The sequence below is a fragment of the Phalacrocorax carbo genome, chromosome 2 (genome assembly GCF_963921805.1).
Source record: "Phalacrocorax carbo chromosome 2, bPhaCar2.1, whole genome shotgun sequence".
Taxonomy (NCBI): domain Eukaryota; kingdom Metazoa; phylum Chordata; class Aves; order Suliformes; family Phalacrocoracidae; genus Phalacrocorax; species Phalacrocorax carbo.
In genome coordinates this window covers 4,449,258-4,471,838 of record NC_087514.1, presented here as the reverse complement: position 1 = coordinate 4,471,838, position 22,581 = coordinate 4,449,258, and the positions used below count along the sequence as shown (strand labels likewise).

Here is a 22,581-nt window from a genome sequence, read left to right as displayed (position 1 = left end):
GGCTGCAGGGTGTGCCCTGCCCGTGTGCCGGTACCGGGCGGCAGCAGCCAGCACACCTGGGGGAGCTGCGCCCGGGTAGGGGAGCTCCTCGCTGCCGACAGAGCTCCGGGAGGAGGCGAGTAGGCCGAGGGGTGCCAGGGAGAGCGGGAGAGAGACGGACTGCTGGAACCGCACCCTGCCTTCCCTGGCACAGGCCCGGCAGGCAGAGAGGATGCATGTTAGGGAGGATCCCCCATCCCCTCCGCCCCTGGCTGAGCACAGGGACTTAAGGGATGGGGGCAATGGCGACAAGATCCTGCCCGGCACAGCAGGCGCAGCTCCTCTATGAGGTGCACCTGCCCCACCTTCCCAGGTGCCCTTGCATAATAGGTGCGAGGCTCTGCAAATGGAACCGAACAATGACGGGATGATGGTTCATCTAGGTTGGAGGTGTCACCAAGGCTAAGTTGGCCCACACCCTGCATTGAAACTGCTTCCATAAAGAAGAAGAGACAGGTCACTGTCATAGGAGACAATGTGCCAACCTCTTCTTAGGGAGGTCTGCTGCCTCCCTGGGGCGCAGGTTAAAGATGTAAAGAAAAAACTTCCTACCCTCTATGACCCTCGGATTATTATCCATTATTGATTTTTCTTGTAGGCATCAATGAAGTTGCAAACAGACATCTGAGGACAATCAAGAGACTTCAGGGCCTTGGGACAGCTGCTTAAGGGATTGGGAGCACAAGTAGTGTTCTGCTCTATCCTTCCAGTTGCAGGGAATAATCAGGGAAGAAAGAGCAAGACCCAGCAGATCAATACCTGGCTCTATGACTGGTGTCACAGGCAGAGTTTTGGCTCTTTTGAACATGGGTCAGTCTACATGACACCAGGCCTGCTGATGACAGACAGGGTACATCTGCCTTAAAAAGAGGTAAAGGATCTTTGCACATGTGTTAGCAGGGTTCATTGAAAGAGCTTTAAACTAGATTTGAAGGGGAAAGGGATAAAACCCGAGATAAAACCCAAGATAAGACTTGGCGTGGCGCACCAATGTTTGAAGGACAGTGTGCTAGTGAGGTCCTTCGATCTGTCGTCTCAGTGGAGGTAAGGGATAGAGATCCATGTGACAGCAAAGACACAAGGGTTATGGATGTGTTAGAAATCATAGAAGTGCTTGAGAATGGTCACATAGGAATTAGGGCTTCTCCCCCAGTAAAGGTGGTGGGAGCAATAGCCCAGCTGAAGTGCATCCACACCAATGCACGCAGCATGGGCAACAAAGGGGAGAAGCTGGAAGCCATTGTGCAGCTGGAAAATGACGATATAGTTGCCATCATGGAGACCTGGTGGGATGACTCGCACAACTGGAGCGCTTCAGTGGATGGCTATAAACTCTTCAGAAGGGGTAGGCAAGGAAGGAGAGGTGGTGAGGTAACCTTGTATTTTAGGGAGTGTTTGGATTGTCTAGAGCTTGACAATGGTGACATAAGGTTGAGTGTTTATGGGTAAGAATCGGGGGGAAGGCCAACAAGGCAGGTATCATGGTGGGAGTCTGTTACAGACCACCCAACCAGGATGAAGAAGCAGATGAAATATTCTATAAGCAACTGGGAGAAGACTCACAATCGCTAGCCCTTTTTTCTCATGGGGGGGCTTCAACTTACCAGTAGTCTGCTGGAAATGTAATACAGCAGAGAGGAAATAGTCTAGGAGGTTCCTGGTCTGTGTGGAAGAAAACTTCCTGTCTCAGCTGGTGAGTGAACCAACAAGGGAAGGTGCCCTGCCGGACCTGTTGTTTGTGAACAGAGAAGGACTTGTGGGTGATGTGATGGCTGGAGGCTGCCTTGGGCACAGAGATCACAAAATGACAGAGTTTTTGATTCTTGGTGAAGTAAGGAGAGGGGTAATGTGAGACAGCGGGGAGGAAGACCAACCTGCTCAACAGAGAGCTTTGGCTGGAATTCAGGGGTAAAATGACCTATGACCTTTAGAAGAAGAGGCAGGCAACTCAGGAGGACTAGAAGTACATTGTGAGGTTATGCAAGAAGAAGAGCAGAAGGGCCAAAGCCCAGTTAGAACTTAACCTGGCTACGGCTGTAAACAACAATGGAAAATGTTTCTATAAATAAATTATCAAGAAAGGAGAGCTTAGGAGAATCTCCATCCTTTTCTGGATGCGGGGGCAAACATAGTGAGAATGGATGAGGAAAAGGCTGATGTACTTAATGCCTTTGTCTCAATCTTTAGTAGTAGGACCAGTAGTTCTCTGGGTAGCCAGCCCCTTGAGCTGGAAGACAGGGATGGGGAGCAGAACGGAGCCCTCATAATCCAAGGGCAAATGGTTAGTGACCTGCTACACCACTTAGACACACATGGCTATGGGATCCATCCAAGGGTCCTGAGGGAGCTGGCAGAAGCGCTCGCCAAGCTGCTTTCTATCACTTATCAGCAGTCCTGGTTAACTGGGGAGGTGCTGGTTGTCTGTAGGTTAGCAAATGTGATGCTCATCTACAAGAATGGCTGGAAGGAGGATCTGAGAAACTACAGGCCTGTCAGCCTGACCTCAGTGCTAGGGGAGGTTATGGAGCAGATCATCCTGAGTGCCATCAGGCAGCACATATAGGACAACCAGGTGAACACACCCAGTCAGCATGGGTTTATGAAAGGCAGGTCCTGCTTGACTAACCTGATCTCCTTCTATGACAAGGTGACCCACCTAGTAGATGAGGGAACGGCTGTGGATGTTGTCTACTTGGACTTTAGTACAGCCTTTGACACCATTTCCCACAGCTTCCTCCTGGAGAAACTTGCTGCTCATCTCTTGGCTGGGCATACTCTTGGCTGGGTAAAAACTGCTGGATGGCTGAACCCAGAGAGTTGTGGTGAATGGAGCTAAACCCAGTTGGCGGTCAGTCACAAGCGGGGTTCCCCAGGGCTCAGTGTTGGGTCCAGTTCTGTTTAATATCTTTATCAATGATCTGGATGAGGGGATCAAGTACACTTTTAGTAGCTTTGCAGATGATACCAAGTTGGGCAGGAGTGTTGATCTGCTTGAGAGTAAGAAGACTCTGTGGAGGGATCTGGACAGGCTGGATCGATGGGCCGAGGAGAAATATATGAGACTGGAAAAGGCCAGGCGCTGGGTCCTGCACTTGGGTCACAACTACCCCATGCAATGCTACAGGCTTGGGGAAGAGGGGCTGGAAAGCTGTCCAGAGGAAAAGGACATGTGGGTGCTGGTTGACAGCTGGCTGAGCATGAGCCAGCAGTGTGCCCAGGTGGCCAAGAAGGCCAACAGCATCCTGGCTTGTATCAGGATTAGTGTGGCCAGCAGGAGCAGGGCAGGGATCGTGACCCTGTGCTCGGCACTGGTGAGGCCACACCTTGAATCCAGTGTTCAGTTTTGGGCCCCTCACTACAAGAAGGGCCTTGAGTTGCTGGACTGTGTCCAAAGAAGGGCAACGGGGCTGGTGAAGGGTCTGGAGAACAGGTCTTATGAGGAGCTGCTGAGGGAGCTGGGGTTGTTTAGTCTGGCGAAGAGGAGACTGAGGGGAGACCTTATCACTGTCTCCAACTCCCTGAAAGGAGGTTGTAGTGAGGTGGGTGTTGGTTTCTTCTCCCAAGTTACTAGTGATAGGATGAGAGGAAATGTCCTCAAGGTTTGCCAGGGGAGGTTTAGATTGGATATTAGGAAAAATTTCTTCACTGAAAGGGTTGTCAAGCACTGGAACAGGCTGCCCAGGGAAGTGGTTGAGTCACCATCCCTAGAGGCATTTAAAAGATGTGTAGACATGGTGGTTAGGGACATGGTTTAGTGGTGGACTTGGCAGTGCTCAGTTAACAGTTGGACTTGATGTTCTTAAAGATCTTTTCCAACCTAAATCATTCTATGATTCTATGATGGACTGTGCATGGCTGGGCTGGTGCTGGACTGAGCTAACTATGGTTGGACCTGCAGTTTTCCTATCCCATCCCTATTTCCCAGCAATTCCCAGTGCCAGGCAGTGCCCCACCAAAGCTAAGTGAAAATTGTGCCTGAAAAAAGGAGTGAGGCTGCTCTGAAAGAGAAGAATTTATTTGCCAGCAGATCAGTGACTTAGTTGAGGCTACACCCCAAACCTCCAGACTTCCTGGCTCTGCATCCATTCCCTCACCTGCTGACTCCTCCTCCAACTAAGAGTGACTTTTGCTTCCCCAAGTTGCTGACAGAATCTAAAATGGCTCCACAAACATCCAACCCTGAATGAGGTGTCCCTGCTTGTAAATGGGCATCACTGTGAAGCCATGTCCTATGGCTTCTCCTTTCCTCACTTCTCCAGCATGCATCCCACCCCAGCCTGAGCCAAAACCCAAGGCTTGCATCTTCCTGCATTCTCTCTCACTTTTTATTTCCCCCACAAGGAAGTCTGGTGCAATGGGAAAGGCACCATAAACCAAAGCATGCCTGTACAACACTGTGAAGAAACTCCCCAGTGAGGTGCACACTTTCCTTACGGGGGGCAGAGCTGAGAAATGGTTGTAAGTCCATTTTTTTCTTGAATTCACAGCTTGTCTGCCCCAGCCAGCAGCAGGGCTGGGCTCAGAGCAGTTCGTGTAGGTCTGCAGAGCAGACCCTGGTCTCTGTCACCCCCAGGGCTGGCAGTCCCCAGATTATGCCTGTCCCAGTGATGGTTTATGGTCTCCCAAAAGCACCGATCACAGAGTGGGGTTGCAAGCCTTCAGGGAAGGTTTTCCAAGCGCAGCAGGGATGCTCTTGGCACAGCAAGCTGCTTTTATACCACACCCCAGCTTTTTTCCCCTTGTTTTCCTAAAGAAACAAGATTTATGTGAATCATCCTGGGCAGTTTCAACCCAAATGAAGAGCCCTCAAGGAGATTTTGTTCCCTCCAGATTTGCAGGGAAAAGCAGCCACTGCCCCCGAGGTGCATGGCGCTGAGAGGGCCCTCCCTGTTCTTGGCAGAACCTCACTGAAACCACAGGCAAAAAAATGGGGTGAGCTGTGCCCCTCCATCCATAGGAGCCCCTCCACCCTGGCACCTGCTTCTGCCAGGCCACCCTGGAAGCCTCAGGTGTGAAAGGTGTTGTCTGAAGCCTGTCCCACACCAGTTGCTCTCCCAGCTAGAAACATTCAGAGGCATCATTTTGGAGCAGCAGGGCCCTGCCCTGGCTGTGGAGAGTGGGCACTGGTGGGGTGGTACGGGTGTATGATGAACAGGAGATATTGGGGTGGGTTGGGAGTGGGGACAGGTGGTAATGTTAGACTATGTCTTCGGGGATGAGGAACCACCCAGCTCTGCTAGCATGGACTGTCCCCTCCTGCCATGGGGAGGGCTGGCAGAAACCCCATACAATGCCATATTGCCATTGTCCTGCTCCCAACCTTTATCCCCCACATCTCAGAGGGGTTTGGTCTAGAGTCCCAGGCCAGCTTGGCACTGCATGTCCATGCTGGACAATGTGGCTGAACCCCACCATGGTCTCTCAGAGGAGGCGTCATGGCATCTCCCTCCACCACTGTCGGGACAGGGAGGCTGGGATGGCCTCTGCTTCTCAACAAGAGGGCATAAAGCAAATGCCCATTTGGTTAGTCCATCAGATGGGGCTGCACACACAGCCACTGAGTTCATTCCCCATCTAGGGAGGGATGGCTTATTGCCACAGGAGATGATAGGACTGGGCAAGCCTGGCTGTGTGTGATGGGAGGAAGAGAATTGAAAGGGCAGGATGCTTGGATTCATCCCGCTGGCTTGTCATCTCCCCCCCTGGATTTATCACCCGCTGCTAATTAGAGGCAGTCAGCTCTGCCTAATGTGGACAAGCCCTGGCTGCGTGCTTGCAGGCAGGGAGGGCACGGCTTGCCACGTCCAGCTGAAGGGCTCTCAGACACTTGAGCTCAGCTCGTGTCCTCAGGAGCTCGTGAGCTGAGCCAGGGTGGGGGTGGGGGGGGAATGTGAAGGGCAGCAAAAGCGAGGCAGGCTCTGCTGGGGCAAGCACAGCCCAGAGCTAAGCTTTTCTTCTGCAGCTGGCACCAGATATTCACAGGGGGATTATTTTTTTTTCCTTATTTTTTTCCTCCTGAAGTGGCCCGAATGGGCCCTGGAGGGGAGAAGATTATTTAAACCTGACACATTCTCTCCAGTCCTTCCAATGCGGTCAAACCCAAAAGGCTGCAAATGCTCTTCCACCTTTGCTCACCGCCCCATCTGCCAGGAACTGCAGATCCGACCCTCCACTGAGCCTTCTCCCCCTCCCAGGATCCCCTCTCTGGATGGAGGCAAAGGAAGGCACCACACCACCCCAAGGATCCCCCCATTGTCTTCCTTGCTCCTGGGGAGACCCGATGACACAGCTGGGGCTGTGACCGCGTGAGCAGGGCGGGGAGGAATCTTGGGTGGGGAGGAATCTCGGACGAGATGCAAGGAGTGGGAAGGACCCGCGGCGCAGTTTGGTTTGGCAGCCTGTTATGGACAATAAAAGGTCAGGCTGCGGAGGAGCTTGTTTTGTTTTTTTATTTCCCTGGCTTTTGTTCAAGGCTGCGTCCTTAAGGATGGGGATTCTCTACCCTGGTGGCAGGCTGAAAGCATGGGTGGGCGGCTGGCTGTTTGTGCTAGTAGGTTTTTTAAGCATGCAAAGGATTTCACTGGAGCACAGGCTGTGAGAGGAGAAGGCTGAGGAGGGTGTGAGCTCAGGGCAAGACGGCAGTGGAACTGGGCACCAGGATCTGGCTTGACCATAGGCCCAAGATGTGAGGCGTCTTCTCTTTTACACTGAGATTTTGGGGGCTACCAGCGACCTGGTGGATCAGGAATTCTTGGTGCAAGATGTATTGTGGAGAAAGTTGCACGTGTGGAATAAAATGGGGGCAGTCTTTTGCCAAACAGCCCCAAGCAGAGCCCAAGATGAAGCAACAGGAGGATCCTTACGGAAATGGTCAAGTGGGGTTCTCTGGTGTGGTCCAGTGGTCTCAGCAGGTCAGCTGCCTCACCCCCTGATTTTGGGTAGAATTTAAGGTTTTAGAAATGGTGCTGTTGTTCCCTAAACAACACAGTGAGGACAGTCACCATTGGAATAATCTCCCCAGGGAAGTGGTTGACTCGGCCACATTGGACACCTTCAAGAGTCGTCTGGACAGGGTGCTGGGCCATCTTGTCTAGACTGTGCTCTTCCTAGAAAGGTTGGACTAGGTGCTCCCTGAGGTCCCTTCCAACCTGGGATTCTGTGTAAATGTCTGAGGGCAGAGACAACTTCCTACACCTGTACATCACACCCAGCCTGACCCCTGCTGTCCCGCAGCCCAAGGGTCAGATACCACAACACACTGCTGTCACACAGAAAGGGCTGTGCAGATCATCCTGGCTGCATATCTCCAACAGCTCGGAGGGGTGAGTTAAGCTCTCACCAGGGGTATCCTACCAGGCTCCGCACAACCACCTCCTCTTCTTTGCCACTGTGCAAGGCCACAGGGAGCTGCTGTGAGCCCCCTATAAGCTTAGATGCTGCCATTACAACTATCTTCTAACTGAGCTTTCCTAAAAACTTCAGGATGTAATACAGAAAATTGTCCTTGGATGAAGAGCAGCTGTTTCAGGCTCAACCCAAGCAAGACTAGAGCTCAGTTCCTTGGAAGCTGCAAAGGCTTTGATGCATGGGCCAATATCTTCTCCCAGTCTCCAGTACCCGTACTAACGTGGTGCTAAGCCTCAGGAGCCTGCTGAACAGCTCAGCTGCCTTTATGGGCCAGACACGTCTAGGAGTGATGTCAGGCTAATAATAACAGGCTGATTGTTAATAATAACAGTCTGATCTAGAATCTGATTCTTGAAAACAGAAAGAAGTATAGTAAATGCCAGTCAATGTGGTTTTATGGAAAAGGTGTCTTGTTGTACCAATTTGATTTCTTATTTTTGAATGTAAGTTTGGTTCATAAACATAACTGTATATACAAGATGCTTGTAAAATATTGGATTTGTATAGCGTGGCATTCTAGCTGGGGAAAAAAACACCACACAGCAGTAGAGCACGTGTTAAATGAGCTAAGAGTTGGCTAACTGACAGATCTCAAAAAGTGGTGATCAATAGGGAATTGCTAGTGACTGGATCTGTTTCTTTGGAGGAGAATCCTAGGCCCAAAGCCATGCAGCCTTCTCTACCAGTGAGCCAGAAATAAAGGCAAAATTGCTCCTGAAGAAGCTGGAAGGGGATTAAAATCAGTGGAATGAAGTGGATGAGGACAGACAGTCACAGGAACAGCCCTGGTCAGACCCTCTTTGTAAGAAGCTGCTTCCACGCAGAGTTTAGCCCAGCCAGCTGGAAAAGTTATATCCCCAGGGAAAAGGACCCAGTGGTGGGCTGAGGGATTGAAGTGCGATGGGCTGCAGCTCAGCCTCTTAAGGGCATGACAGATGGTGTGGCAACAGATGATGGAGCTAGAGGCGTCTCTTTGCAGGCCTTTGCGTTTGGTAAATCTTCATCTCGTGATAGAAAACCTCTCAACAGAAAACAGATGACAGGTTGAGTAAGGGTTGCATGTAGGGAAGTGATTTAACTGCTTTAGATGGAGTCTGAAATTGGGTACAACATATAGTTCTGGTGCCCACACTTTAGAGAGGATACTGAATTGTCTATGTGGGGAGCATGCAGTCTGGACATAATTCCCTCTACAGCTATGGACACCTTACCCTAACAGATGGAGCTGGTGGAGACAGTTGCAGTGTCAGGAGAAGGTGCATGTACCAAAGGAAATACCTCTCTGGAGTCTCTTTCAGTGACGCAGTTTTGCACTCTGTGAGCTATAAGATATTATTTTCTTCTCTGGGATTGTCATAGGACTACAGGATAATTCAGGCTGGAAGGGACCTCAGGAGGTCTCCTGCTCCAAATAGGGTCAGTTATGGGTTCAGCCCAGTTGCTCATAGCTTTATTCTGAAACTCTCCCAGGATGGAGACTGCAGATACAACAGGTTGAGGAGCTGCAACCAGAAGGACTTACCTTCACTTCCCAGGTATATCACTTGGCTACAGCTGGGGTAGTTACAGATTACAGACTTACAGCCTACAGTCTCTCTGCACTACAGAGCTGTGTTGTCTCCCTCAGTCTAGCAGATCTGCAACCCAGAAAGAGCCCCAAGATGTTTTGCCCTAGTATTTGGCAGCACCAGGTGAGTTTTCATGATAGCCCTTTATCACAGCCTTATTTTGAGTGCTGAGCATCTACCCACCAAAAATGAGTGCCTTGAACCGGGTGCGCCAAAACCCATCTGCCCATCCTTCTCTGTCACCCACGGCTGCCTGAGTACTGCAAAACAAGCTGGTGTTGTTTGCTTTAAAGATTGAAGCTCATTTAAATGCATTGCTTCTCCCTTTCTCCACCTGATATCCAGACAAGATGCCCTGGCGGGGATGAGTCAGACCCTGGCTGAAGTCAGCAGCACTGCCAGCCTCACAGTTATCTCCACGAGGAGGAGGCAGCTCTTGTGTCGTGCTTCTCCCAGCGCTGAGCTGTCATGTCTCTAATCATCTCCCACCCCCACTCCTTGGACCGAACCCTGGCTTGGCTGTGATGCGTCCCTGGAAGCTGCCTGGTTACTGTGGGAGAGCTGAGCAGCCCCATCTGCTCTGTGAGCCCCAAGGGAGATGTTGCAACAGAAACCAGCACCTGCAGACAGGGAAGGGCATTTTCCACAGCCCCACTGCTTTTGTAGGGAACTCCCTGGCTGCGTGCAGCACACGTAGCTCTCCGGTGAGATGAGGGAGAGGCCATCAGTTGACTTTTTTGTCCGTTTTTTTCAAGGATGCGCTGACAAAGCTCCAGGTGGCTGTTTGGCAGCCACACTTTCGCCTCTGCTGCTGATGCCAACAGCGAGTGACTCAGCCCTTTCCAGGCTCTGTGCAAGCCTCTTCCCCTCCTGCCACTCAAATGTTTGCTCTCTCTGACACTTAAATTCTGCCCCAAGGTCCTGCTCGGTGAGTGGGTCAGGCAGGGCAGCACAGCTCCTTGCTGTGGTCACGGCATGGAGCAGTGATTTGCAGAACCCCCTTTCTGAACTGTGGGGGTGGTCATGGGAGTCTGGGCAGAGTTTCTCCTTCCCTTCCTTGCTCTGTTTGCAGGGAAAGCTCCCAGGGCAAAACCCACCCCTGGCGATCTGTGTTAGTGTACCTTTGCCAAGCAGTGTCTAATTCTCCACTTGACTTTTCAGCTACATTTGTTGTGAACATTTTAATTTTCTTCCCAACCCAAGCTCTGCCCTACATTTTCATACCCATGAGCATGGGAGTTTCCAGATACCACAGTGTAAGCAGGGCAGCACCTCCCGCCCTCCTGTGCCTCATGCCCAGACCCACAGGTCCCCCATATCCTGGGGGGAGGTGAGACCTTCACTCCTGCAGCCTCCCATTGCTGCACAGCTTCTCCCTGATGGTGCGTGTCTCTCTGGGCACACAGTGAAACTGGAAGACCCACTGCAGACAGCACAATGTCCTCAGGTAGAACTATTGCAAAAGGCCTGATCCCAAGCAGATTGAGAGGAGCAGTGGTGAGAGCTGTGCTGTGCCCAAGAAGAGCCAGTGTTGGCTGTGGCAGACAGCAGTGGTCCAAAACAAACAAGGAAATGTTGCATCATGGCTCAGCACGTAGCAAACAGGGAGTACGGAATTTTTTATCCAGTCTTGTGAGCCTGGACCATGGCAGGTCTAGACCTTGCAGACCCTGTAACCTTTGCCTCCATGGGTCTGCAGAACTGACTTTCTGTGGTGGGTTAGTAACATTGAGAGGGTGAGCTCTGGGTCATCTCTCAAGGCTTTGGGTGTCTCCAGCGTGGGTGTCTCTGTGTGAGCTGGGTGTCTGGGGACCCTTTGCAGTGGTGGAGTTCTGAAAGAAGTGTCCATGCCAGTATGAGGTTGATTCCTCCCGAATCTCCAGTGTTGACTCTTGACTGCATCTCTGGTGACTGGAAAGGGAGCCAAGGATGAGACCACACCGAATACCCACCTTGAGCTGGGTGGATCTCACTAATTTTGGTGTTGCCAAGACTGAAGACACTGAAATATGTGGCTGTGATGGGGTTTGTAGGTACCAACCTCCTCTGCTGAGACCTGTGAGTGGCCAATTCAGAACTTTCCAGACCACCCCAATTTGATGGGCTTTCATAGCGCTCCTCTTGGGGAGGGCAGGAACCTGTGTATGGAGTGGCAATAGCCTAACACAGAGTCGGTGTCTGCCCTGCAAAGGGGTGCATGTTTTCAGGTGATGGAGGATAAGGAGGAATGCAGGCAGGTAGAAGACAGCATGTACGGGCAGGAGCATGGGCGAGTGTTTCTGCAGCACACACGCCCATGTTCAGAAGTCCCCCTGGCCCTCCTGGTTGGGAGGCAAGGTAGCAATTAGGCTGATTTGAAGGCCCAGTTGCTTATTGCACAACCCTGGAGGCAGCACCCCTTGCAGCTTTGTGGTTCAAAGGTCGTGAGGAGATAAGCATCTGCCTTGCAGAGCACTTGGGATGCCCTGGGGCAATCCAAGGACAGTTCTCGCCATGCCACCCCACCGTGCTGTGACCTACAGCCCTCCCATCTTCCAAGCCAGGATCTTGACAAAAAGCATTCCTCAGCCTATAGCAGCACGAGGGAGTTTCCTCCCCCTGCCCCACTTACCCCACCCAACCCCTTGTAATTACTTGGGAGCTCACACAATTAGTGTCAGCTTTTCTTGCTTACCAGCCTGTTCATGCAAGCTCCTGCTCCTCAGCCTCTATGGAGCCTCTGGTCTTTGCCTTCCCGTCTTGGTCATGGAGGGCAGAGTTAAAAAACCAGCTAGTTTCATGTGAAAAGCCTGTTTTTGTGTCTGATGCGTGGACTCTGCCAGTAGTGAAGCACTGAGCAGATCTCCAATGAATGGGGTATGTGTAGTGTCTCCTCTGGGTGGACTCTTGGGTATGTAGCCAAGGATAGGCCATGGTCTACTGAACATACCACTTGGGTCTTTATCTGCTATTTTTGTTGGTCTTGTAGGAACATGGTGGTGTTGTGAGTTCTCATGCTCTGTGGGGTTAAATCAGTCACTGGATTCAAATTCTTGGGGTAGAGAGATGGGCGAACAGGCCTTACAAGCCCTATTGCAAATAGTTTAATCATCGAGACTAATACTGAACCATCAGTCTGCGAGTGGAAGTGTAAGGAAACCTGATCACGCTCCTGAATTTGAAGCTGTAATGTCAGTGCCCACCTTGCAGCAGCCTTGCAGCAGCTTCCCGTGTGGCAATCTGTTGACATGTGGCCCCCTGCCCTAACCTGGGGCTGAGCTGGTTGAATGCTTTCCCTGAAAGAACTTTCCTGTGGACAAAACTCACTGGAGAGGGTCGAAACTCCCCCAGATCTGCTGGCTCTGTTGAGCTGTGGTGATTCCCAAAAGCCCACCTCTTCAGCAGCCTGTATGGTACCTTACAGTGCCTGGTTCCTCCAGGAGTCCCAGCTACAGGGAAGAACTGAGGGGTCTGCTGTTGGAACTGGATGGTAAGTGTGAGTAAGTAAAACCCATCTCATGTCTTCCAAATCAGACTTCTTTTCCCGGTAGGCCATTCCTGCAGAAAACATTGAGTCCAGATCATTTCAGCCTTCCCCTTCTCCCAGGCAAGGGAAGAATACCTATTTTCCAATAGGTAACATATGCCAGTTACTGCAGAAATGCTGAGATATCTGCCATGTCTCCCAGTGTCCCATGTCCTGCCTAGCTCAGTTGCCTCCACAGTTTTAACATGCTCATTTGGTTCTGACCCTGAAGAAGAACTAGGCTGGACCACAGCTGACCACAAAGGCTTAGTGGTGTAAGCGATAAAGATCACATTACAGAGGTCATCCTCCCATCCTGACCTTGGATGGGACAAAATGCCTGTCCTGTTCTTAGAAGTCCTCCAAGGGCTTGAATACCATGTCCTCTCTCCAGAATTCCATTTTGCCAGCAGAAAGTCTACCCTAATATTCAACCTGGCTCCTCCTTGCTGATGTGCTGACCAGTCTACCCTGCCTACCTTCCTGGATATACTGAGGTCAACATGTTTTGTGTTGTTCAACAGGGAGATGCCGCCCTCAAGACCTCAGTCACTGAGCAGCTAAATCCACCCAGTTGATTTAGCTGTTAAACTGGTCTATAGTAGGAAAAGCAGCAAGGGAGGGAGAAGCAGCCACCAGATCTCCAGCTACAAGATCTTCCTAACCCAGGCATCCCTAGCAGGTGTGTCTGTGCCAGTGGATGATGCATATTTAGAAGGTAGCCCCTCCCATTGCTGCTTCATGCCAGAGTCCAGAGAAGCTGGTCACAGTCAATCCAGGTATTGGTGAATTTCCAGTACAAGGGCTGCCCACTGCATAGGTGCCCTTGAGTGGTCAAGCTTTTGCATATTATGATTTATTAGCCATGGCCCCTTGGGGGCCCAACGGGGGCCCTCAGTTGGGCAGCTTGTGCAACAGCACCCTACAGCCTTGCTATGGGTTCAGGTCTTTCCACACAGGATAAAAGGTGTCTCTGAACCTTACAACATCTTTTATCCAACTGCATCAGTTGAGGAATGCTGGACACGGAATCAGGGTGTGTGTGGGCTCTGCTTATGCCAATTATTTGGTGGTGAGGTGGGTACTTAAAAGCCATGACACACTTCAGTATGTGAGCAACACAATTAGCTCACTCAGCCAAGGCAAATCTGATGCTGCAGACCACCTCTGGGATCTCCCTGCTGCCAGATCCTCCTCTGGAGGAGTGCTTTCTTGGACTGGGAGTAAATGCTGTGGTGATGGTTGGACTCTCTCTGGCAAGGTGCTGGCTCCAGACCCTGCTGTGATCATGGTGGCTCTGCTGGGGGGATGCTGGAAGTGGGGGCTGCCTGGCCTGGCAATCACTGCTGAAGACCTGTATGATGTTTTGCTAAGGAAGGGCTGGAGATGGACCATGCAGTGACTATGCTGGATGGGACAGAGAGCAGCTCATGGGGAAAAGGGCTTTATGTGAATGCCTGGAGCCTTGGGTGTACCCCTTGCACCTGCCTTGGCACTGGGCAAATCAATTCTCTCTGCCCTGGGCTCTACTTTATCTAATTTGGCTGCAGCCTGTCATCTAACTGCAGTAGGTCCAACTCTTTCCCAGCCACCTCTGTTGTATGTCCTGGGAGCTCTCAGGAAAGAGGAATGGGATGAAAGGAGGGAAATAACCGAGGGGCATGAGTGCGGAATGTAGCTGGGACACATTTGGGATGGGACGGGAGAGGGCTGAGGACTCCAGCCAAGGGGAAGCAGCAGGACCCCGACAGCCCTGCCATGCATTCCTTCACTGTCCCTTGGCTAGAGTTCAGCTCTGCCTTCGCCTCCCCCATATTGATAACTCCCCCATTAGCAACACTGCAGCACACAGGGATGTACAAAACAGTGAATGCTTTTTATTTCGCTGCTGGAGTGAAACCACCGTAATTTCATAAAACTCAAAAAAAAAAAAAAAGTGATACTGAAAGGCATACATTTTTTTTCCTTTTTACACAAATCATAAGTAAACAGACAAGTTTCTTTTTAAAAAGGTTATAAAGTGTCAAGATCCTATACCTCATCTGCATATTCAAAGTGATGCCATCTGATACAAAAAGCATTGGGTATAATAATTTAGCTATGGCTCAGACAAAAAAAAAAAAAGTCATCTGGGCTTAATCTAAATACTACTACGATTGCCCACGGAGTTAAAAAGGAAAATATGTAGTTCTTTGTTGCACAGAAAGAAACAGCAGGGAAGTCTAGAGTTCATTGGGAGATCGTCATCTAAAGGGAAGCCTAGCACGGCGAAATGCCCCCCTCCCCGGGAATGTCTGCCAGAGCCTGCAAGCGGGACCGCAGCTGGCCCGTGACCCCCCACTGCGCAAAGAAACCAGCCACATTTTTCTCCCACCAGACAGTATCCCATCCAAATCCACCCGCCAAACTGCACCTACCCAGCCCTGCTGGAAGCAAATACGATATAAGACCCTGGAAACTGCATGGAAGTCACGAATCTCCCTGTGCGCTTTCCCACTGGGACTAATAAAAACCAAACAAACCCAATAAAAAAAAAAAAAAAGAAAACGACTTGTTCTATTGTAGATAGAGCAAAACTCTCTGCTTCCTCGGGAAATCTGTTACTCATAAACCTCCTCATCTGAATTTCTCAGTCCGAGCACCACAGTGTCAGCCTTATTGCAAAATTCTAATATGAATTTACAAATGTGAAGTCTTTAAATACGTGTCACCAGACCTTTCTTAAATAGAGCTGGCCATTTGTGACAGCCTCGTTACCTTCCTTCCCACCGCTGCTCCCACCACGCACTCCATCCAACTGGCAAACATAGAGAACGGAAGGGACACACGAGCCTTATAACCAAAATGCAGATAAGGGCACATGTGTGCCACCAGTGAGGGGACTACGACTTCTTGCTCAGATTTATTCCCCCATGTGAGGTTCGGCCATGACTGATTCCTGGGCAAAGCCTATAAGCTCTTGGTTTGAGTTAGGGCATCTCTGCTTTGCCATCCATTGGGTCTCCAAAGCTCTTGTTACTGGTTTGGAGCCCTCTCCCTGCAAACTATGGAAAGATGGTGCGTTTCCATAGAGGGGGTGAGGGAGGTGCATAGGAGTGAGGAGGTATAAAACCCAGCCTGTGCCTTTGCTTCTGCAGAAAAGGGCAGGATAAGGTGGTTGGTTTATAGCCAAAGCCATGGCGGTGTCTGTTCCCAATGGCATCTGCCAAGACCCAGTGGAGACAACTGGAGCAATTACAGAATCAGCAAATACATCAGATTTTTAAGGCTTTCCTTTCAACATCTTGGCATGAGGCAGAACAAGGATTAGCATATGAGGAGACCTCGAAACCAGCCCAAAGCATGAGCCCTTGGCCACTTAGGCCTCGCTCTGGGCTATGTGTCTACTGAGCTCCAACTTTCCCTGTTCCCCAACTGTCCCAAGATTTTTGTGAGGGAACTGGGCTCTTCTTTGAGATTCCTAACACAAAACCTGGTTGGAAGACCCCACAATTTCCCCAGCCCATTACGCTTCTGTGACCCTCTCTAGGCTGAAACACTGGGGAGCTGGTACCTCAGAGGTAGGAGCCCAAGTCCACATCAAAAAAATCCCAAATATTTGGCAGTCCAACCCAGAGAAACCTTGGAGTGGGTTCAGGCTCTCCATGCAAGGATGGCAGCTCCTGGGCTGCCAAGGTGTCCTGTCCATGGAGCAGCACATGGGAGGTGACAGCCAGTTCCAGGATAAAGGGTAGACATCCATTAAAAAAATAAAAAATTTAGTACAATTGGCATGGTTTTGGGGTTTTTTTGGTGGTGACTCAAAAACTGGAGTATCAAGATGCCACTCTACCAGTCAGAGGTGCTCACGATTTGGCCACATGGATTGTACCAGGTCAAGGACTGTTCTTACCCTAGAAGCTCTCTATTTTTAAGGTGGTTGGGCTGATGCTACATAAAGCAAAGGAGGACTGCAAAGCCTGTCCCCCAGCTGTGTTCCCCCCAACAAGCCCACCAAGCTGAGATTTGAGTGTACTTTCATCAGAGCTCAGCACTGAGCACTTCCACTATCAAACACTGCATGGAGGAGGTGAGGAGTTCCTGTGGCCAAAGGAGGCTGAATTCAAGCCCCTGTCCCCATCCTCACCCCAGCTTGACAGCATCATGGCTGAAAACCTGGACCGCTTGCCCTGGGCAATCTGCCATGCAATGTTCCCACGAGCATCGGCGAGGAAAACATTTCTCCTCCTCTTGCCAGGACAGAAACATCTCCAAGCCTGCAAAGCAATGGTTCTCACCGCTTTATCCTAAACTCTTCACAAGTCATGGCACAGCCTGCTGTGACTGGGGAGCACATGAGACCATGAGGTGTCCTGGTTAAGAGGGATTGGGGCTGTCCCTGTCACAATGCCAAGCCACCTCCTACTGCCCCTGGGGAAGAAGCAGCACCTATATTAGCAGCAGGAGGACACAACAGGGCAGAAAGAGGATGGTGACCCACTCAGCAGGACTGCTGCAATACAGGATCAGGCCTTTTTAGCAGCCCAGTTTTTCACTCTTCCCAACCAATGCAGACCCTTCAACCACTGCCACCTTCCACACAAGACATAGGAACCAACAACCTGGAATGGGGCAGGAGAAACTCAAGGGATCAAGGGTTGTCCTACAATGTGGGGCCTTAGACAGGCCCGAGGTGTGTGGTATAACAGCTCCGGGGCTGTGCATGGAGGGTCTCCACCTCACTCGGCACCATGACCCATCCCATGGGATGGCTGTCTCTGCCATGTGGTGGGGCTGGCTCCTATTATGAGTGGTGCTGGAAACGGCTGCGAGCTCCTCTACCCACATGTGGTGGCACGAAGCCATCCTCTACTCTTCTGCAGGAACCCAGTGTCTAACTAGCCTTCCTCACTGCTTATCCCAAGATATGAACCCTCTGAAGCAAGTGTCTCTGGATACTATGTTTTGGAAGGCACACAAACCTTTGGAGAAACCCAACACAGGGCACCGAAGGTATCTCAACTTGCGCAGCCTGAAACCACAAGATGCTGGATGACTAGCCCTCCTTGCCCCAACATCTGTGATCCTCTGCAGCTGAGGGGGTGAGCAGCAGCAAGCCCAAAGGATACCTGGAGCATCCCTTGGGCCACACATATGCCCTGGTGACAGTGAATGGCAGCTGGCTGTGACCTGGTGCCGGGGATCAGTCTGGGGGGCCATGGGTCACCTCCCTAGCTCCACCAGGCAGCGATGGGAGAAACAAAGGCTAGAGGACGTGCGGAAGACAAACAGGTTTTTTTAGAAGTGTTTTTTTTTTTGTTTAATTAGCAAATTTCTTCTTATCCTCGTCAAAAGAAAAAACATCCCCACGCCCCCTACATGCCCACTGCTCCAGCTGCTGCAAACGTTCAAAGGCAGAAAGTAGAGAGATGTTTAATGTCCTGGCTCAGGGGCAGCTCTGAGTCCACTCCACCAGGGCACGTGCCGGGGGTTTTGGGTTACAGAAGCCACCGGGTGTGGGAAAGGCAGGTGCAAAACTTGGTGATGTGCTCCTGCCAGGAGCACCCGAAATCCCGCAGGGAAGCTGCGGCCCAGCCCCTTGGACAGCAAACGCAGCAGTAAAGGACAGATACGCGTTGCATCCCCAGGGCACTGCAGCCAGATTTGGGGTTTGTGCCGCAGCTTGGTGATGGGGACATGATAGGAGAGAACCCACCACTCTGTGCATTGAATTTGGAAGCTATAAATAAGAGCACCCCACACTTTGGGGGACCCAGTGCTGACCCTGCACCCTGGCAAAGCTGGGTGCCTCAAAGGCCCTCCACGGTTCCCACTTCCCAGCACCTCTGCCTTCACTGCAGCAAGCACCCAACAAGCCCCATCTGCAGTATCCTGACTGGCATCAAGGCAACAGGGAGACGAAGTGGCAGAGGAGCCAGGAGAAAGGGAATGGTGCTGGGGGTCTTACCTCAGCCCTTCCTGTGGCCACAAGGCCAGCACCAAGCTATGAGCCCCCTTCACCTCTCCCTGCTATCACCATCTTCCCCTCGAGGTCACTGCACCATCCCCACCTCCATCCCTGCTGCTGCAGCCCTTATTTATAGGGAAGAGGTGGGAAACGGTTTTGCTGGGGATGCTCCGGCCCTCCTGCTCCCCATCCCTTCTCAGCTGGCACAGCCCTGCCTGCATCACCCCAAACCATCCGCGCATCCCCCTCAGTGCAATGGGAGGGGAAAGGGAGGAAGAGGAAGGCGATGAAGAACCATCATGTGAGCTCATTGCCTGTTAATGCCAAGAGTCAAAGGGCAGCGCTGCCTTCCCTCTTCGGGGCTGGAGCTGGAGACAGCAGCCTTTTTCAGGGGTCCAGCAAGACGACTGTGCTGTGGGTGCTGGAACATGTCGGTGGTGCTCCATGTCCCCCCCAACCCAGCCCTGTCAGTGGGGTAGTGCGTGGGGTGCAGGGGGGCTGGGCGAGGAGGTGAGGGGGTGGGATGCGTGTGAGTGCCCGGGTGTCTGTGTGCACGGATTTTGGCAAGAGGTCATTGAGGTTACATGATGCAGCATTTGTTCTTGTGGTTATGAGGGTCCTTAAATCGGAGTCTCTGCTTTGGTCGGTATTTTTCCAAGTACGTCAGCTGCTTGCTGTTGATGGCTCCTCTGCGCTTCCTGTGGGGACAGAGATGGGCCGGCACCGTCAGCACTGTGGCAGGAGAAGACCACCCCCACCTCAAACCCACCCCTGTGTGATGCTGAAACCCCCCCGCCTAGAGCAGGAAGGGATTTTGGAGGTTGCAGCCTCATGCATCCTCCCGGGATGGAGCCAGGCACCAACCCCAGGAGCTTTTCTTGCTCATCCACCCTGAGAATCTTAGGGCACGGAGGGCCAGGAAAGAAACACATGGGGAGGCTGCTCAAAGCAGGTCACCTGCCAACCCCACCCCAGGGATGCTTCCAGATGCCTCCCTGGCCTCCTGCGGCCCTAATGCAAAGGCACGGGGTGCTTGGTGCTGGCCCCCTCTTTTCTTCCATGCCAAAAGGAGAGAAAAGCAACCCCGGTGTCCCAAAAAACCCCAAAACACGCCAGATCTCTCTGTTCCCTCAGGAAAGGGCTTCTTTTTCCCTCGACACCAAAACACCACTCGACTTACTGTCGGATGAACTGGATGGCGTCTTCGTATTTCATCCCACTTTCGATCAAGGCCAGCGCGACGAGGACAGGAGCACTGAAAGGCAATGGCAGCGGTGGTCACTCCCCAGCCAGGTGGCTCAGAGGCTGACATCCCACCCTAGGGGCGGGGGGACATCTTGCAGGGCTGTAATGATGGCATTGTGGGCAATCCAGTGCCAGCTTTTAGTGTGCGATTTCTTGCCATTTGGCTGCAAGTGCTGCCCCAAGGAATGGCTGATTTTAGAGATAAAACCCCCAGGACGGGGCTGGCGGCTGTTTGCTGCTCTTCTAATGAGCACAAGGATTTTGGAGGCAAAACTATAGGAAAAGTGAGCGTAAATACACATGCAAAACCTGACCTGCAGCAAGGGAAGCAGCAAAACACAGTGGCTCTTGAAACGCAGTGGCTGCCCGGGAAGCATTTTGCAATATTTCCATGACGAGCCCTTAGCAAAAGCAAAATTGCCATAGGGCACTGGCAGGACAGCACCAGGCAACCTGGGTCCTCCCTGGTGCCTAGGATTTGGCCATGAGAGGCGCAAGGAGGAGCTCAGGCAGCACCACCCCCCTGTCAATGCCTATTCCCCCTAAGGTCTCCTCTACATGCAAAACCCCTGCTCTAAGGTGGAAGGAGTACAGCAGCCATGGTTTTCCCTCTTCCCTCTTCCCGGGTTGGGTGGCAGCCTGAGTGCCGGGCTCTGACTTACCGCCCCAAGCCAGCCACGCAGTGCACGGCCACACAGCAGCCAGGGTCTTCGCAGAACTTGGTCTTCAGCAAGTTGAGCCAATCTTCCACTATCTTGCTTGGAGGAGGTGCTCCATCATCGAATGGCCAGTCCTGCAAGGCGGGGGCAAGGTTGGGAGAAGAGAGAAACACTGTCAGACCACGGGAAAAAACACAGGGGATGGCTTTTTACTCAGGGCGAAGGTGTTTTGGACCTCAACAGAGGGGAGGAGGATGCCTGTACTGGCAATGGGCTCGCAGCGCAGCTCCATGGGGACGTAGCAGCCATAGGAGTCTAGGTCTGGGGTCCTCCAATCTCCTAATGGACAGGTTCAGCTTTCAGAGCACCTACAGGACCTGCAACATGGTCCCCATGTCCTCCTGCCTCTGTGGACCATGGCGGCAATCACCTGCCTCCTCCCAAATCATGCTGAGCTCTGAGGAGCCACAAGCCCCATCCTTCCCCCCACCAGCTCCCATCTAAGTCCAGCACTTGGGAGCGCAAAGCCCCTTTGTAGGGAGTCTACAAAGGTGGCTTGGAGATGGCTGAAAGCTCAGGGCCTGACGCGGCGCTGAAATGCAGCTTGCTGCAACACATGGGAGTGAAAGTGAACACATGGCCTTGAAAGGATGCTCTGGGGACCCCCTAACACAGACCTAGAGAGAGCTGAAGGGTGGGAGGAAGACCCCTGAAAATGGGGCCATTTAAATAGTGTCCTTCAGGAAAGGCTCTCGAGTGACCAAAAAACCCACCAAAGCGCCCATCTTCTTCTGACCCTCATCCTCAAGCTGCATGGACTCAACATCAGAGCTCGGTGATGAAATGGGTGCTGCATTAAGCACCCCCTGGTCCTGGGCTCTGCTATGGGGGAAAGTGTCACTCACCCTTGCCTGTGACAGCTGCAGCAGTTTGGGGAAAGGATGGTCTTTCCTCATGGGCACTGGTAGCCAGTTGACGCTGTATGTCTTTCCCAAAATGGGGAATTCTCTCCCAAAATGGATTTGGTAGGAGGAATGTGGCCGCTGGCTACGCAGCAGTGGGAGAGGAGGACGGGCAGGGGAGCATTGCTTGGAGGTGACATGGCACGGCGATCCCTGGTGAGTGGGAAGCATGGGGCTGTAATCCTCACGTTTGAGGAGTGAGTCACTAAGCTGCTGTGCTGGAGTCATCCTTGGTGTGAGATGGCAAAAGAAGCTGCTGAACTTCACTTAAGTCTTTGAATCCCTAATGTGATTTCAGTGTGGCTTTGCTAGGAAAGGAGCGTGCTGGGCTTCAGGGTGCCCTAATCCTTGAGCCAGCCCACCTTGCACAGCCCATGCCTGTCCTACAAGATCATCTCCTCCCTGCGGCACCTGGAAAGCACTGCTTCAACCATGAGCGCAGGTCACTGGGCTCACACCGGGATGACACACCGTATCACAAAATCATCGAATTATAGAATGGTTTGGGTTGGAAGAGACCTTCAAAGATCATCTAGTTCCAACCTCCTTGCCCTGGGCAGGGACATCTTTGACTAGATCAGGTTGCTCAAAGGCCCGACCAGCCTGACCTTGAACACTTCCAATGACGGGGCATCCACACGTCTCTGGACAATCTGGTCTGATGTCTCATCACCCTCATTGTAAAAAAGAAATCTTCTTTATGTCCAATCTAAAGTTTCAGTTAAAATCTTTCAGTTTAAATCCATTACCCCATGTCCTACCACTACAGGCCTGGGTAAAAAGTCTTTCTCCACCTTTCTTATAAGCCCCTTTTTTTATATTGAAAGGCCACAATAAGGTCTCCCCCAAGGTTTCTCTTCTCTAGGCTTCTCCAACACTAACTCTCTCAGGCTTTCTTCATAGGACAGGTGTTTCGACCCTCCAACTATCTTCATGGCCCTCCTCTGGACCAGCTCCACCAGGTCCATGTCTCTCTTGTACTGGGGACCCCAGAGCTGGATGCAGTACTCGAGGTGGGATCTCATGAGAGCGGGGTAGAGGGGGAGAATCACCTCCCTTGACCTGTTGGCCACGCTTCTTTGGATGCAGCCTAGGATACGATTGGCTTTCTTGGCTGTGAGCGCACATTGCCAGCTAATGTCTGATTTTTTATCCACCAGTATCCCCATGTCCTTCTCCACAGGGCTTCTCTGTACCTATTCATCACCAAGTCTGTACTGATACTGGGAATTGCCCCAGCCCAGGTGCA

General features: G+C 51.8%; 1 protein-coding gene across 5 annotated transcripts in view; it reads right to left on the bottom strand.

Moving 5' to 3' along the window:
* Nucleotides 1-14,376: 14,376 nt before the first annotated feature.
* Nucleotides 14,377-22,581, bottom strand: part of PTP4A3 (protein tyrosine phosphatase 4A3) — a 48,957-nt gene continuing 40,752 nt past the window's right edge. For all 5 annotated transcript variants that reach the window (XM_064442006.1, XM_064442009.1, XM_064442008.1 and 2 more), the window contains exons 4-6: nucleotides 20,374-20,504; nucleotides 19,647-19,721; nucleotides 14,377-19,164 (exon numbers count right to left, since the gene is read on the bottom strand). In XM_064442006.1, the coding sequence (XP_064298076.1) occupies nucleotides 19,047-19,164; nucleotides 19,647-19,721; nucleotides 20,374-20,504 (324 nt within the window). In that variant the 3' untranslated portion in view covers nucleotides 14,377-19,046. The remainder of the gene's footprint in view (nucleotides 19,165-19,646; nucleotides 19,722-20,373; nucleotides 20,505-22,581) is intronic.